Raw genomic sequence first — 14,877 nt, forward strand, 5'->3', positions numbered from 1 at the left:
ATTATGCATACTAGTATCACACACTCTAAGGGAGCAGCCATTTTGAAAAGTTAAGTACAATAGCTGTGCAAGGGAGTCATGCCTGGCCCAAGTCTCCTGTCAATTACATGTGGAAATGTGTGACACAATCATTGAACAGGGACGTGCCTCATTCCATTCAAGGTGGTTCTTCAAGGATTCACTAAAAATTCAACACTTTCTCCAGAAATTTAATTTCTAATCCAAAAGGTTAATTTATGCTGAAATCAGTTTCAACACAGATTTTTTAAATACAGGCGCTTCATGGCACTTATGTATTGCAATCTTTTTTGGGGGGGGGTTGGAGAGAAAGGCTGTATGTATGTATACAAATAGTGAGAACCATGTGCTATGTTGGCAGCGGGGAACCTCCAGCACATTGGCCAAATTAATTATGTGAAGATGTCTTCCCCAAATCATACCCCATCCCTGACATCATGTGCAGTGTCAAGTGTTGAGCAGGTAAAGAATGTGGCTACAAAGGAACAATTTGAGCACTGAAGTATGCCCCTTGCTGTCAGTGCCAACTTGACAAGCCCCTGACTTGGATCTTCACGTCAGAACAAGCTGGAATGTGTGCAGAAGAAGGGGACCAAGGTGTTAAAGGGTCTGGAAACCAAGCCTTATGAGGAACGGTTGTCACAGTTGGGTATGTTAAGCCTAGATGACAGAAGCCTGAGAGGTGATATGCTAGATATCTACAGATATCTCAAGGGCTGTCATATGGAGGACGGGGCAAACTTATTTGCTGCTGCTCCAGAGCATAGGACCTGAAAAAATAGTTTCAATTTTTTAAAAAAGAAGATTCTGACTAAACATTAGGAAGAACTTTATGAAGGTAAGAGCTGTTTGACAGTGGAATGGACTACCTTGGAAGGTGGCAGATGCATCTTCATTGGAGGTTTTTAAGCATATTGGATGGCAATCTGTCAGTGATTCTTTAGCTGTGATTCCTGCACTGTAGGGGATGGGCTAGATGTCCTTGGGATCCCTTCCAACTCCAGTTCTATGATTCTATGAAGGCACAAGACAGCACCCTAACCACAATTCATTTTATTTCATTTATTAAGCACAGAGTTTTCAGCTCAGTCCTGGCTTAGCATGATACTCCCCAACAAATGGGAAAGAAGGAAAGTAAAGTGGGAACCATTTAAACCACGAAAAGGCACTGTAGGTCCAAGCTTTGGTCATTCAATAAAAACTCAAGTATAAGATTGTTTTGTGTTAATTTAATCATACAAATATTCATTTATACATTAAGGAAAAAGCATCTTTGTTTTCCCCCACAATGTGCTATTACAGGATTCTTCCCAGACTCAGTGAAGCAACACACATCCTGCTCTACACATGCACTCCCCCCAGAGAGAATAAAGACAGGCTGCAGAATCAACCACTCACTCACACAAGAGAAAAAACAATGGAAACCCAGACATGGGACAGCGTGCATTTCTTAGCCCCAGGCTTCTCTGGCTACACTTGTACCTATAGAGATTCAAGACGCACTCATCTGCAGCTGGGGGGTGGGATGAATACACATTCCCAAATCCCTGAGGCCTTAGGATACACCTTTCACCTGCCCCAAGTAGGAGCAACAACATAGGCCCAACCTGACAGGGCAGGCTTAGCACCCATCCCCAAACAGAGACAGAGCTTACTTGCACCCACTAAGGCTCATAGCCAGCTCAATTTCCTAGTGAGAAGACTGGGTGCTCTTGCCTCCCAGGCACAGTCACATTTTCAGATGCAGAGGTTGCCAGCACATTTTCAAACCCAACAGCTTGGGTTACAGTTTAATCTGCATTAAAATAAAAATAAAAAAGAACGCTGCAAACAAATGAGAAATCCAAACTTCCCTTTGTTAAATTAAAATTACTTCTTCCTCCTCGGGAATCCATCATTTCTTCCAGAATGAGAACCACTAGGGAAATGGCCAGAGCCAACCACACTTGTTACATGAAGCAAGCTAAATTTGGGGGAGCAAGAATCAGTCACATTTCAGGAACAGGGATAGGGGTCAAGCAATGCTTAGCTTCCTCCATGTCCAAGCAGTATCACTTTGGTAAAAAGGGTTATTTTATTCACAACGTATTTTTACAGATCATGCAAGAGGGAACGAGAGGCATATACACGATAATATTTGAAGTGGGTAAGAGTGTTTGCCAATATGTGCATTTTAAAGCTATGAGTGGCTCTCTGATTCCTGTAATTGCAACAAAGCAATCTAAATACCCATGCCACTTCCAAACTCAGCAGTCTACACTGTTTCCCCTACATGTGATTATATCTGTACAGAAGTGTTGTGTGTTAAACCTAGGCACTGGTTAGCATTGCCACCTTTTTCTCACAAAGGGGTTGTGCCTTTATGACATTCAGCTATTCTGCAGGTACAGCCACCCCCCATTACTACACCTCCATGCTATGTAAAGCTACATCTACTGTGTTTCTGCTTCCCATACTGTTGAAGCCACAGGCCATCTGTTGAGGAGGGGAGGAAAGGTGGCAGCTTCCCCTGATAATTATGAAGCTAGTATTATGCATTTGTGAAAATCAAACCTTTATGCTTAGGCACAAAAATGTCTTGCCCTCCTTAGCTGTCTGAAAGTGCTGCTCCCAAGCAAACATGATTTTGGCTTCAGCCATTTCAATGGCTCCAAAATCATCAAAAACGCCTTAAAAACTAATGAATTTAAAATCAGAGTTCCAAGAAGCTCCATGAGTAATAAAGGAGGTATTGTATAAAGAGAAGAATATTTGAGAAAAGAAACGAGACACAAAACAGTGAGCATTTTAAACATCCTCCCATTGTCATCACTGAAGGGATTATCACTCAAATCAAAATACCTGCAAACAGGTATGAGCCCTTTGTAACTATTTATACAGAGATCATCCCCCGAGAGAGGAATGTTTATCCCCAGAAAGATCTCAGAAACTAGCGACAATAAAGAGGACTACTTTTACTGCAACCAAGCTGGGCCCTGGCTGTGATTTCTGCTTTCTTCAGTGGAACGACTGTTTCATTCATAAAAGTCACCAGCACTCAAAAGAGGAGATAGTATTTGAGATGACTTGCAGGAAATGGTCATCCCTACTTGCTGTAAAAGAACAGTAGTTGGCAGTAAATATCAGTTTTTGCTCTGCACTATGAAAAAACTAAAGTCTCCACAATGTTTGACAGTTTGGATGGTGAGGTTTCTGAATACCTAACTTGGTCTAAAGAGAAAACTGAATCTGTTTTAACTTAGCTTACTGTAGTAGCTGCCAGTTGTTGCCACTGACTTCCAATGTTGCCACCAGAGGTTACTCTCTCTCACACACACACTCATCTCAAAAACCATACAGTGTACTCAGTCTTTTCTTTGCGTATCAAAAAAGTTGCTTGCCCAGAGCAGGAAAAATAAATAAAAGCAATTATCATGACTAATGCTATACATAATCAGTTTCTACACCTTACTTTGCATCTGAATAATATGCTGCTTATGATGATTAAGAAAAGAATTTGGGGAGCCAAGCTGGGGGGAAGTTAAAGGAAGGCATTCCATAGTTTCTACACTCCCATAATTTGTCCTCTCAGATGAATCCCTTGCAATCATTTCTCCCAGTGTTCATGGCTATGGTCATAGATAAACTATACTCTTCAAATTAGTTGGGATGCAAAAAAATTATACAAGTTCTTCAAAAGTGAAAACATCAAATTAGATGCTGAGCTGGCCTAGAAGACTGAATACCTACACATCTGCCTACTAGGATCCTAGCCAGATCCATTTAATAGACTTTGGGTGCTCTATATATATATGTTCTGATGGGAAACAGGGTTCTGGTCAGCTATACAGAAGAATACAAAGGCCTTGTATGCAAATCAAACCAACAAGGTAGCTCAAAGCATGTTACTTCAGGCCTTGCATTATCCCCATCAGTACATACTCATACTTCCACTATCTCAGACCAGGGAGTTTGATCTTCTAAGTGAGATGAAAGGAAGGAGGCATTGCATATTATTCTATCTTTGGCAGATGGCTGCTGTGGCCTAGTTCAAGTTTTTGAATTAGACAGAACCCCCCCTCCTCCTTAAACCGATGCAAAACCCAAGAGTTTCAAGAGACCATGTTCTGCTAATTCTCTATGGAATTGGACAGATTGGCCTCAATTATATGGCTATCATTCTTCATGGGCTATACGCAGTTAGATCTTAAACAGTTCCACACCCTTGATACACACACACACACACACACACACACCAGTCTATAAATCCAAGTGTTCAGAGATCAAACAAGCTGATAAGCAGAAGGAATTGCTGTGAATGGCTGCTGATGGTTCTTCTTTCTCCCATATGTTCAAAGCAATTTAGTCTCTGCCAACAAGCTAGTTATTTTTTTATCACTGAAGACTCAAAGTGGTCATTCCAATATAAAACAGAAGATGTGAAATTTACATCTTAGAAGTGTCATGGAAATTTAATAATTGGTGCTCTACCACTCCGAAAAATAATTTTTCTTCTTGGCACAAAAGTGACATATACATGCATAGCTGTCTCAAAGACAGCTTAATGAACATGGGAATATTTCAATATGCTAACTGTTCAGGGCAAACTTTGGAATTTAAATAAGAGAATGTGCCACAATCAAAGCACAAGACACCCCTCTTGCATCAGCTCGGTGTTTTTACCCTCTTGACATTCTTGCCCTGCACAACAAATGGCAAAACTAGGTCTGCGCAACCAAACAGAAAAGAACTAGCAGATGACTAATGCACACCATGCCCAGAAGAATGATACCAAAAGCAGAATAAAGGCAAATAACCAAAAGAAAGAAAGGGGGGGAAAGACATCATTAAAATTTATGGATCTGGATATTGATCAAGCTAGAAATTAATACCATCTGACAAACAAATAGCTGCACTAACCAAGAAAATGCTAAGCAAGCTTCCATTTCATAGCAAGCACATCTCCATAAAAATGCACGCTGTCCCTTTTTTTAAAAGTTATGAACAAGGAACGAAAAATTAACATTTGCTCAGACTACAACCTCTCTGTAGGCAAAATAATTTCTTTTAAAAAGAGATGGCTTTTCCATTTTAATCTTTTTAAAAAATTTCTTTTAGGCTACCTAATTAACTGTGACAATGACTTCTAAACAAAACATTGGTGTATTTTTCTCTCTCATAGCACTGAACAGCACTCCTGAAATTCAGCATTCACACATGCATACTTTAGTTTTGTTTTTTTTCTGGAAACAACTAGTCTTAAGTTATTGTTTGTTTTCTTCTTATCTCAGGATATGGAGACCAAGAAGGGGGTTCATGTTGTATCTTCTATAAGCCATAAGAACTCCCCCTCCCTCCCAAGTCCATTCTTTGTCAAATTCTCTTCTCGACGATACCCGTTTTTGTTTTTAAGACTGTCCAAAGGGATAAGGACCGTGAAAACCCTGGAAAAGAATTAGAGACAAAAATTAATTTCAGAAAGGGGAATAAACTAAGCAAGGTCTGTTCCAATGTGACCACAACATCCCAAGTGTATGAAATCCTCTACAACCTACATTCTAAAGCCATTTATCACTTTTTACAAAGGGTCATATAATTCATTTCATTTTAATCTATTCTCTTTTGCATTTCAATGCTACATTTCAATGTTTACACAGTCAAAATATATTCCCTTGCCACCTGTCATACTGAGCCCAAAGAGAAATCTAAAACACTGACAAAATCATTAAAGTGAAATTCCAGTTTGGGACATTAAATACTTTCAAGGGGGGTTTGGTATACTGAACTCCTGGAATGCTATAACAATGCAATTAAGTTCCCTACATGGCTCTTTAAATCTTTAAAGCTCATGTTCACGAACCAAAAACAGTCCTAGCCCCAACGGTTTATGCACAAACAAAACTGCTCACTAGGCTTAAAGGTTGATTCTATCTCCCCAGCCAAAGATGCCATATTGAGTTGCAGACCTCATGCATGTTTTGTGGCAAGCCGGAATTGGCAGTATGAGCAGAGTTGACCTTTTTCAAATTCCAAAACATGCATACAATAAACTTTCAAAAGCCTATTTGCAATGAGCCAACTTCACATGACTTAAGCCAAGGTAGGCAGCACTAATATAAACCAGACTTCTCCAGGTTTTCAATTATGGCTATTCATTAGCTGGGCACCATTGGTAAAACAGGCACAAATTAATTTCTAAATTATGACCATATATAATAAGAGGCATATAAACCTATCATTTCCAATCCACAATGTTTCAGCCACTCTTTACTCTACTAAAGCATCATTCTGAAACAGTGCATTCTTCAAATAAATCTCCTCTAAAATAGAAATGGCATCATCATATTTGTTTTCTACCTTAACTCACCTCTGGCATACATTTCAAATGCTAGGACAACATTCAGTTTTTAGGCTCTGAAAGACCAAGCACCCAATAGCAATTTATGGATATTTTTTACCAGAACCCCTACTAATGTGAAGCTACTGCATTTTTTTCTTAAGAGGTCACCAGGGATGGTGGGGAAGTGAAATCCAAGGCTGATATATTTTAGTTGGCCTTATAAACTTTCCAGAAATATAGGAACATAAGAAGCTGCCTTATATCAAGTCAGACCATTGATCCACCTAGCCCCAGTATTGGCAACACTGACTGGCAGTGGGCCTCCAGGGTTTCAGGCAGGGAGTCCTTCCCAGCCCAAGCTGGAGATGCCAGGGATTGAACTTGGGACCTTCTGCACGCAAAGCATATGCTCTACTACCATGTTCTTTTCTCTTATATGCAATATACATACACATTATTTGTCAGTCACTATTGCACAGTCTTATTATCTGCGGGTGGTGCTGTGGTCTAAACCACAGAGCCTAGGACTTGCCGATCAGAAGGTCGGCGGTTCGAATCCCCGTGACAGGGTGAGCTCCCGTTGCTTGGTCCTTGCTCCTGCCAACCTAGCAGTTCGAAAGCATGTCAAAGTGCAAGTAGATAAATAGGTACCGCTCTGGCGGGAAAGTAAACGGCGTTTCCGTATGCTGCTGTGGTTCGCCAGAAGCAGCTTAGTCATGCTGGCCACATGACCCGGAAGCTGTCTGCGGACAAATGCCGGCTCCCTCGGCCAGTAAAGTGAGATGAGCGCCGCAACCCCAGAGTCATCCGTGACTGGGCTTAATGGTCAGGGGTTCCTTTACCTTTCTTGCACAGTCTTATTATCTGGAAATCAGTTGTGTTGCATTGCATTCTGCAAATAAGATCTCTCTTAGATATACCCAGGAAATATTAATAGCAGAGACAATAACAAGAGGATAGCCAGTTACACGCTTGACTCTTGTAGCTATAAGCAGCTTCATTTGCTATAGGATACATCCTTTAGGCAAGAGATTGCCAACTTTTTTAGACCAGTGGGCACATTTTGATTTTTGAGAGTGCTGTGGCTGCTAGTCACAACATGGCTGCCATGGGGGACACGGCATAAATTAGAGGGGTGAACAAAAGGCAAGCTATGGAGATTTCAAGGACTGGAAAATAAGACAGAAGCTGGAAAAGCGAACTAAAGGAGGAGGAGAAAAGAGCAACTCTTTAGGACTCAAGGGATTCCTAATGCTTGGTGTCCAAATAGCTTACCTATCAGCCACAGCTCTGACTTTGCCCTTTGGCTAAAAACAATGACAGATGGGAGCTCATTTCACATACGTAAATTGCTTAGAATGGTACCTGCACATTTGCTTCACAACCTTCTTTCTAGGAGGACCCTTTTTTCTTTTTTTTAAAAAAATAAAAGCTCAGAGTCTGGGGACCCTGCCCAGCAATGCCAATGAAGGACTTTGTGAGCACCAGGGCACCAATATGGACCATGCTGGTGACCCTCACTTTAGGTGGTCTGTGCTTTGACGGTAACAAGTTCTGAAGTAATCAGTAATCTGGAAAATACCGCTCCTTCTTCTACTGTGGAATGCTTACTCTAGTAGTGCAAAAGTTTCTCCATAAAAAGAATTGTCCAGTAGTTTTCTTACTGACTTACTGATGTGCTTCCCAATTAGTAAAAAATGATAACACTACCCAATTAAACTTTTGGGTAAGAACCAGCTCTTAACTCAACGTTACTGTTGGTAATGATGTTAACTGGGAAACGTAATTCCAACATAACTTAAGTTTCTCTCCAAGTTTAGGTATCACTCTAATATAGAAAAGATTGGAGTTGAACATCATTGGCTTTATTTTTATTTAGTTTGTGGTGGAATTTGAATAAATAGAAGTACAGTTTATTTATTTTTTAAGGCATCAGCTTTTGATGCATGGCTGCAAAACAAAACAGAAGTCTTCCAGTTTACACTGATGGCAGCCTCAGATAGAACTACTCAATCGTCCTCTATTTCTCATCACTTCCTGGCCCGTTCCTGGTCAGTGCTTCTCCAAACCACCCAAAGCTCTTTTGAATCACTTATGTAAACTCAACACAAACAGGGTTTTTTCCCCCTTCAAAGCATGCTGCACAAATATAATGCAGTAGCTCAAAGCTCTTTCCCACTATTCATCTGTTCTTCTATTTAAACAAGGAGCTGATCTACATGTTCAGAAAAAGCACATACTTCCCTCTTTGTACTGTACCACTTCAGAATGTTAGGGGGTAGGCAGAGAAAAATCACATTTTAAAGTTGTCCCCTTAAGCTGCATACAGACACCTATCAATGTAGGAACCTTTATACTTAGCACACAGTATGAGTGAGGATTACCCAGTGAATTCAGCCAGTTGATTCTAGCAGGAATTCTTCAGAAATAAAATTTTAGATTAAAGATTGAAATGAATACACAGAGCAAATATAATTCCCGCTCAAGGGCTAGATTTTAGTTTCTATATATCATGCTCACTTTCTTTAAAAACATGCTTTATTACCCATAAGTTCTTGCTGAGCAATTTCGCAGCTGCAGGCATAAAAATGGCAGCTTAAAAAAGATTATATAAACTTAAGCCATTCCATTTTGGGCTTATTGGGAGAAAGAGTGAATGTGACAAATATTTACTATGTAAAGGAGATGTTACATACAATATTGATCGGATTCAGAAAATTTCCTGTATATGGTAAATATTTGTACAAATTTAACTTTCATCTTATACTTAAGCATACATAAATTTTATGGAATTGATTTGATTGTGGAGTTTTTTTTGGTGAAAATGTGGGTTTTAATGAAGTATTTCTCTCACACACAAGGCTTCAAGTTGTCTCCCATTCAGATTACTGATAAAATCGAAATCTGGTTATCTTCAATAATGCTTTATTTGCTGGTCTCAGACCAGTCACTAAGCTTTGACAGAAAAAATATTAAGCGCTAGAGAGTAAGAGAGGTCACAGAAACAAATGCTTATCTAGTCCCTCTGCATGAAATGATAGGGTGCCTTTGAGTTCAAAGAAGGGTGTTTTATTCAGTGGATATATCATTTAAAAGAGGATAGGCCGGAAGGGATTTTTGCCAACTCACTCTTCAAAATGTTAGCATTCAATAACAAACTCCTGCATTGCAAAGCAGAATTTATTGTCAAGCAATTTTGTTACTACTTTTTGCCTCTAAGGAATACAAAATACCAAAAACTTCATTTTTCTGTACTGAATAAACTTGATAATGCCTCCAATCACTGTATTCAACATAAGGAACTGATATTCAGAGGCTGTGCTTCTGATATTGGATATAGTATAAGCCAGTGATAGCTTTCCATGCCCCTCATTTTCCCCAGTCACCTATCTGTCTGCTGGTCTCTAGAGGCTTACCCCATTTGCCATTTTGCTTGAGTTTGGTTTGTGAGTAAGCTGAGTCTTCAATGTCCTATTAGTAAATGTTTCAGGTGTCTCCTACAGGAAGTGCACCATAGTGACAGAATAAAGAACAACTGTGGGGCTGGTGTGACTGTTGATAAATGCAGGCAGCACATGCAACTGTGAGAAAGACTGAATGGGTGAATGGAGTGTATGCATGTCTGAATGGATGGATGGTGTGTGAGTGAGTGCAAAGCTCTGATCCTTGCCACTAGTGACATTATCTCAAAAGGAATGCGGACTTTGGGGGGAGGTGGGGTGTTGCACCCTGGTAAAAAGATGTGATCCTTCCACCGCTTAACTTCCTTTTAACCAACTGAGCAATTCCATCTTGTGAAAGTAAATGTGACTGTACTGGAGCTTGGGAGCAACTTTTCACTGAGTTTGAAAGAAAGTGTGACCACAGCCTACGTATTTCAACAATACTTATATCTTCCATAGAAACCTGGACATGGTTTAGGATTAAATTGCTGGCTCTCCTCTTGTTGATTCTATGACTAACTGCTCCAAGATACAATCATCACTTGCATCAAGAAATGTTCTCTCTTCGTCATAACTTGAATTCACCCTTATCCAATCCATTTGAGAGTAGCTTTAGTCACACACTACCAGTACACTATCTGCTTCAACTGTCTTCCTTCTACCTTAGCTGCTCAATACATTTTATTCATCCTATTTTAAACCTTACACCAACTGGCAATTGCCTCAGGGCCCTGAACAACATGTTGAATGGACCTGTCCATGTGGAAAATGGAAAAACAAACACCATCTACACCACACTGGATTATGTAAACTATGATTCCACAAGTTTCTGTATATTTTTATGCAAAAGGCAGCAAAATGTTTTCAATGAAATCAGAACAAAATGCAACAAGTGAATCTAACCATTTTAAGCAATGATTTGAAGTAAAGCAGAAACAAAAAGGGAAATGAAAAGTGAACACATCAGGTCTATGCAGAGCTTGTCTGAGGCCCAGGGTGGGAGTCTTTTTAGAATAAAGTTATAAACTCAAAACAAAAAAGCCCCGCCCCCTGCCAACTTAGCCCTCCAAGGCTTGGGGCAAGTGTACCTGGCTACCCCACACTCTGCACAGACCTGGAACACATTCTGATCAATATTCTTTTATCCATACATTTTAGCTTCCAAATCTGGTTGACTACATTTTTAGCACTTACCACCTAATATACTTCCAATTTTAAGTGCACTTTAAAAAAGCAGCTTTGTAAATTGTTGCCTTCTCAAATCCGGCAAGCAGCATTTGAAGAATGTTATTTTAACAGAATATTAAAGTGGTTTTAGCATTTGAAAATAGTCTTGTTTAAGCTTGCTTTTAATTCAGTGAAAGGACTTGTAAGATGAACAGCCAAATGCAGGCCCTTTTAAGCGGAGTGTACAGAGGCACAAGGGGGAGTCATGCAATTTGCAAGGAAGGACCATTACAATACAGGTCATGGACTCATGACCTCCCCGTTCTCCTGTACCCCCAGGGCACCTACCTTACTGTATGTCACTACTGATAAGTTGTTCGAGTGACTGCTGGGGGAGAGATTTACAGAGTTTTGTGACAGTTCAGTCTGATCTTGTTCAATTTGGTCAGGAGCAGGCCCCCACGTGTTTTTGCTGATTGTGTCTAGCTCAGAACCCCCAGGGTCTTTTAGGTTGTTTTCATCTGGTTGCCTGTTCTTCTGCGGAGAGGCGAACGGGTTAAAGTTTCCTTCTACCTTGCGATGTGGTTGTGTGTTGAACTCAGTTTCAAATGATGACAGTTGCTGCGTTACTCCTAAAAGTCCTCCAACTTCCACACTGAGGATCACCCAGATGATGTCTGTGAAAGAGAAACCTGGGTCAGCACAAAATACAATTTGCGATTTTACTTAATTTCAATACCTCTCAAACAACATGATGCTTATAATCAAACATAAGAAACAAAAATGCCAAATCCTTGTAATATCAATATGGACCACATTTCAGATACATGGGAGGTATTACATCAGGGCTCATTGTTTGCTCAAAGCCAGCCTGAATGTTTTAGTATCCGGCATTCTGAAAGTTTGAAGATAGTGAAATACTGCCACCTTCTGTTAATCTTGGTATTTATTCTGGTCATTCCCAAGCATGAAAATAATTATACAAAAAGACTCCAAAAAAGAAAATTCAGTGGAAGTCACATCTTTCACTTGAAAGAAATACCATCATTTGGGGGTGAAAGTTGTTAAACATGCCAATCATCAACAGGAAATAAAAACAAACAGAAAAATTGGCAATCAAATCTCACAAGTGGGATCTACAACTAATGTTGCAGTTTTAAGTGCTTCTGTTCAGTGTTCTTTCAATATATTTCGTTCCATCTCTCCTATGTTAGCTACACAGTAAAACAGACAAGTGAATCAACCTAACAATTAATACCTGAAGTTGTAACATGCCACTTTTCAAACACTTGAAATGGTTTGTGTCCTGAATTATAAAAGAGTATTGGAACTACATGGAATTTTTGTTGGGTTCAGGGTTTGTTTGTGGTTGTTGCTGCTTTGCCATGAAAGGTAACTTTTTAAGATGTGCAAAGTTTCCCATAACTTAGGAGTTATTCTATATTTTGAAATAGTTTGTTAATGATATTGAGTTCCTCAGAAAGTTGGTAGGATCTGAGTTTTGAAAAATAAAAATAAAACATTCATGTTGTGCATTGCCCCCCTAAAAGGGGCTGCAGTGGCCTCTTTAAGAGAAGCAATCGTCAGCAACACACTGACAGTGATCCTTGTCTCACACCTGCTAAAAGGCGGGGAGGATAGCACTTCAAAAGGCCCAGTGGCCATTGCCACCTTTAAAGGAAACATTTACATTCATTTGTCTGTTTCTTGAAAGATAGTTACAATGTGAGGGGTTTTTGTGGGGTCCAAAATGTTATATGGAAAGTAACACTTGTCTGAACTCGGTTCTGGAATTCTCTTAATAAGTAGAGTTGCAATAGTTAGCGGATATTATTCTCACAACAGTCCCAGCAACACAGAAGGCTGCTCAAATGTCGCAAGTAAGAGTCTTATGAGAAGGTGGCACTTACCTCCATAATAAAGTCCTGTGGCAGTGCACATTCGCCACTGTCCTTGATACATTCCTGCAGTACTAGGGCTGCACATCTGTACGCTGACATCTGCAATCTCCTGGGGCTCCAATGATCGGACCATCACCATGTTCACATGGCCAAACTGGTCTCCGCCGACATATTTAAGACAAACACCTGGAGGCCATGCTTCTGTCCCTGAGATTCAGTGAAGATTACATTAAAGCATTTGTCAATGGAGAAGCTACTTAAATAACATGGTCATTAACAGATAGCACATTTATGATTAAAATGTGTGTCGTCCCATCAAGCAAGCATAAACATCTGTAAACACTTAGTAAAAGGAAGTTGTATTGCACATCTTCATTGCTAAGTGTAATGACTGACTCGGATGCATACTTATGTCAAAGCAACTCTTTGTTGTGTGTGCGCACATAACCCCTATCATGAACTGATACACATGTCCATGAACACGACATGTCACCAGTGCAACAGATGAAAGTTCCTTCTTTGTAGCAGTCAAAGGCATGTTTCTGTTATGCACATTAACTACTGGTACATACACGTTAATATATGGTAGGGACATGAATTACATATTCATGAATTCAGAAAAAGCTGCTTTGTTGTGAAATACATGTGTCTAAATTCACCCTTACTTTCAGGAGCAGAAAGAAAATTCTGCTCAAATTCTAAGATGAATTGTCACACAAACCCCAAGGCTCTCTGAAGAATTTAAATCAGCATTCCAACAACTATAATTTAAGAGCATGCAAGTCTATGCGGTGTATGACTGTTTCCATTAACCATTGAACAAAGCTTTTGTTGTTGTTCTCAAAGTCTCAGTTTTAAGAATAGTAGTCCAACAATAAAAAATACTGATTCCAAATAGTAAGCACTAGGGCTCAAACATCACTTTCTGACACTGCACAAAGTGATTTGGAAAACCAGGAAAATAGCCTGAACTTAATTTTGTGATTAGCATGAACAATAACATGTTTTGAAAGCATGGCTTGAAATGAATTTCCAAAAACTAGTTTGGGGGCAATTTTGGTTGGCACTAATGCTCACTCTGGTTAGAACTAATAATAATCTGAAACTTCAGATACTGTGGCAAAATATGATTGGAGGACACCAGATAAGGAAATACTGGGAACATACAAGTGGGAAGGAAGGTAACCTGTAGCATATTCACATGAATTGAACTTACATACAGAGACCTGTAGCTCTAAAATAATGTATTAATTCTCAGTTTTAACTTTAAGACTATGTTGTCTCATTTTCCTTTTACCATTGTTTTCTGCAACTCATAACAGATTGCTCAAGACTCAAATTTAAAGGACAACAACTAAAGAAAGGAATGTAGCAATAAAGTAGCAATTACAAGCTGCAAAAGGGGCATTTATCCCACCCGGTGTTAGAAACTCAGATACATAATCCAATTGCTAAATGGTACCTTAAACCTGGGTTACGGTTGCCACAAGGGAATGTCTAGGTGCCATCCCCCCCCCCCCAGTGATGCTTGCTGTTGTTCATTTCATTTCTATACTGCATTATATTTTAAAGAACAAATCTCAGTGCGGTTCATAACACATTAAAACATCAAATAAAACAATGCAGAATCAAACAAATTCAAGCTTCAACTAAGATATTTCTGATTCTTCTCTAGGTGACATTTTGCTTTCCCCAGTTGCCAACCTGGCATCCAGGGACCTCCACGTGGTCACAACTGGACCTGCGCCAGACCAAAATGAGCCTGGCACCTGGCTAATTTTGAAAGCTGCACCCGACCCATCACAGTGGAACTGAAAACAAATGCTTCAGCTTATCTTGAGAATGACTTTGAAAAAGTTAAGGAAGAGATCCTAACAACTAATAGAATATGGGCAGACTATTTAAATTCCAGCCATTTCTCCACACTGATGGTACAAAATAGAGTGGATAGACTTAAAGTATACATAGAAACAATTAGATGACTGAAAGCCCAAGTTCTTAATTCCACTAGTTTGCTGAATAAAAAAAA

The 14,877-nt window shown here is 39.6% G+C and overlaps 1 protein-coding gene across 2 annotated transcripts in view; it reads right to left on the reverse strand.

Moving 5' to 3' along the window:
- Nucleotides 1–1,227: 1,227 nt before the first annotated feature.
- The window catches only part of ILRUN (inflammation and lipid regulator with UBA-like and NBR1-like domains), a 40,313-nt gene continuing 26,663 nt past the window's right edge, over nucleotides 1,228–14,877 (reverse strand). For both annotated transcript variants that reach the window (XM_053393047.1, XM_053393046.1), the window contains exons 3-5: nucleotides 12,858–13,055; nucleotides 11,296–11,624; nucleotides 1,228–5,441 (exon numbers count right to left, since the gene is read on the reverse strand). In XM_053393047.1, the coding sequence (XP_053249022.1) occupies nucleotides 5,406–5,441; nucleotides 11,296–11,624; nucleotides 12,858–13,055 (563 nt within the window). In that variant the 3' untranslated portion in view covers nucleotides 1,228–5,405. The remainder of the gene's footprint in view (nucleotides 5,442–11,295; nucleotides 11,625–12,857; nucleotides 13,056–14,877) is intronic.

Source organism: Podarcis raffonei, chromosome 6 (genome assembly GCF_027172205.1).
Source record: "Podarcis raffonei isolate rPodRaf1 chromosome 6, rPodRaf1.pri, whole genome shotgun sequence".
Classification (NCBI taxonomy): Eukaryota; Metazoa; Chordata; class Lepidosauria; order Squamata; family Lacertidae; genus Podarcis; species Podarcis raffonei.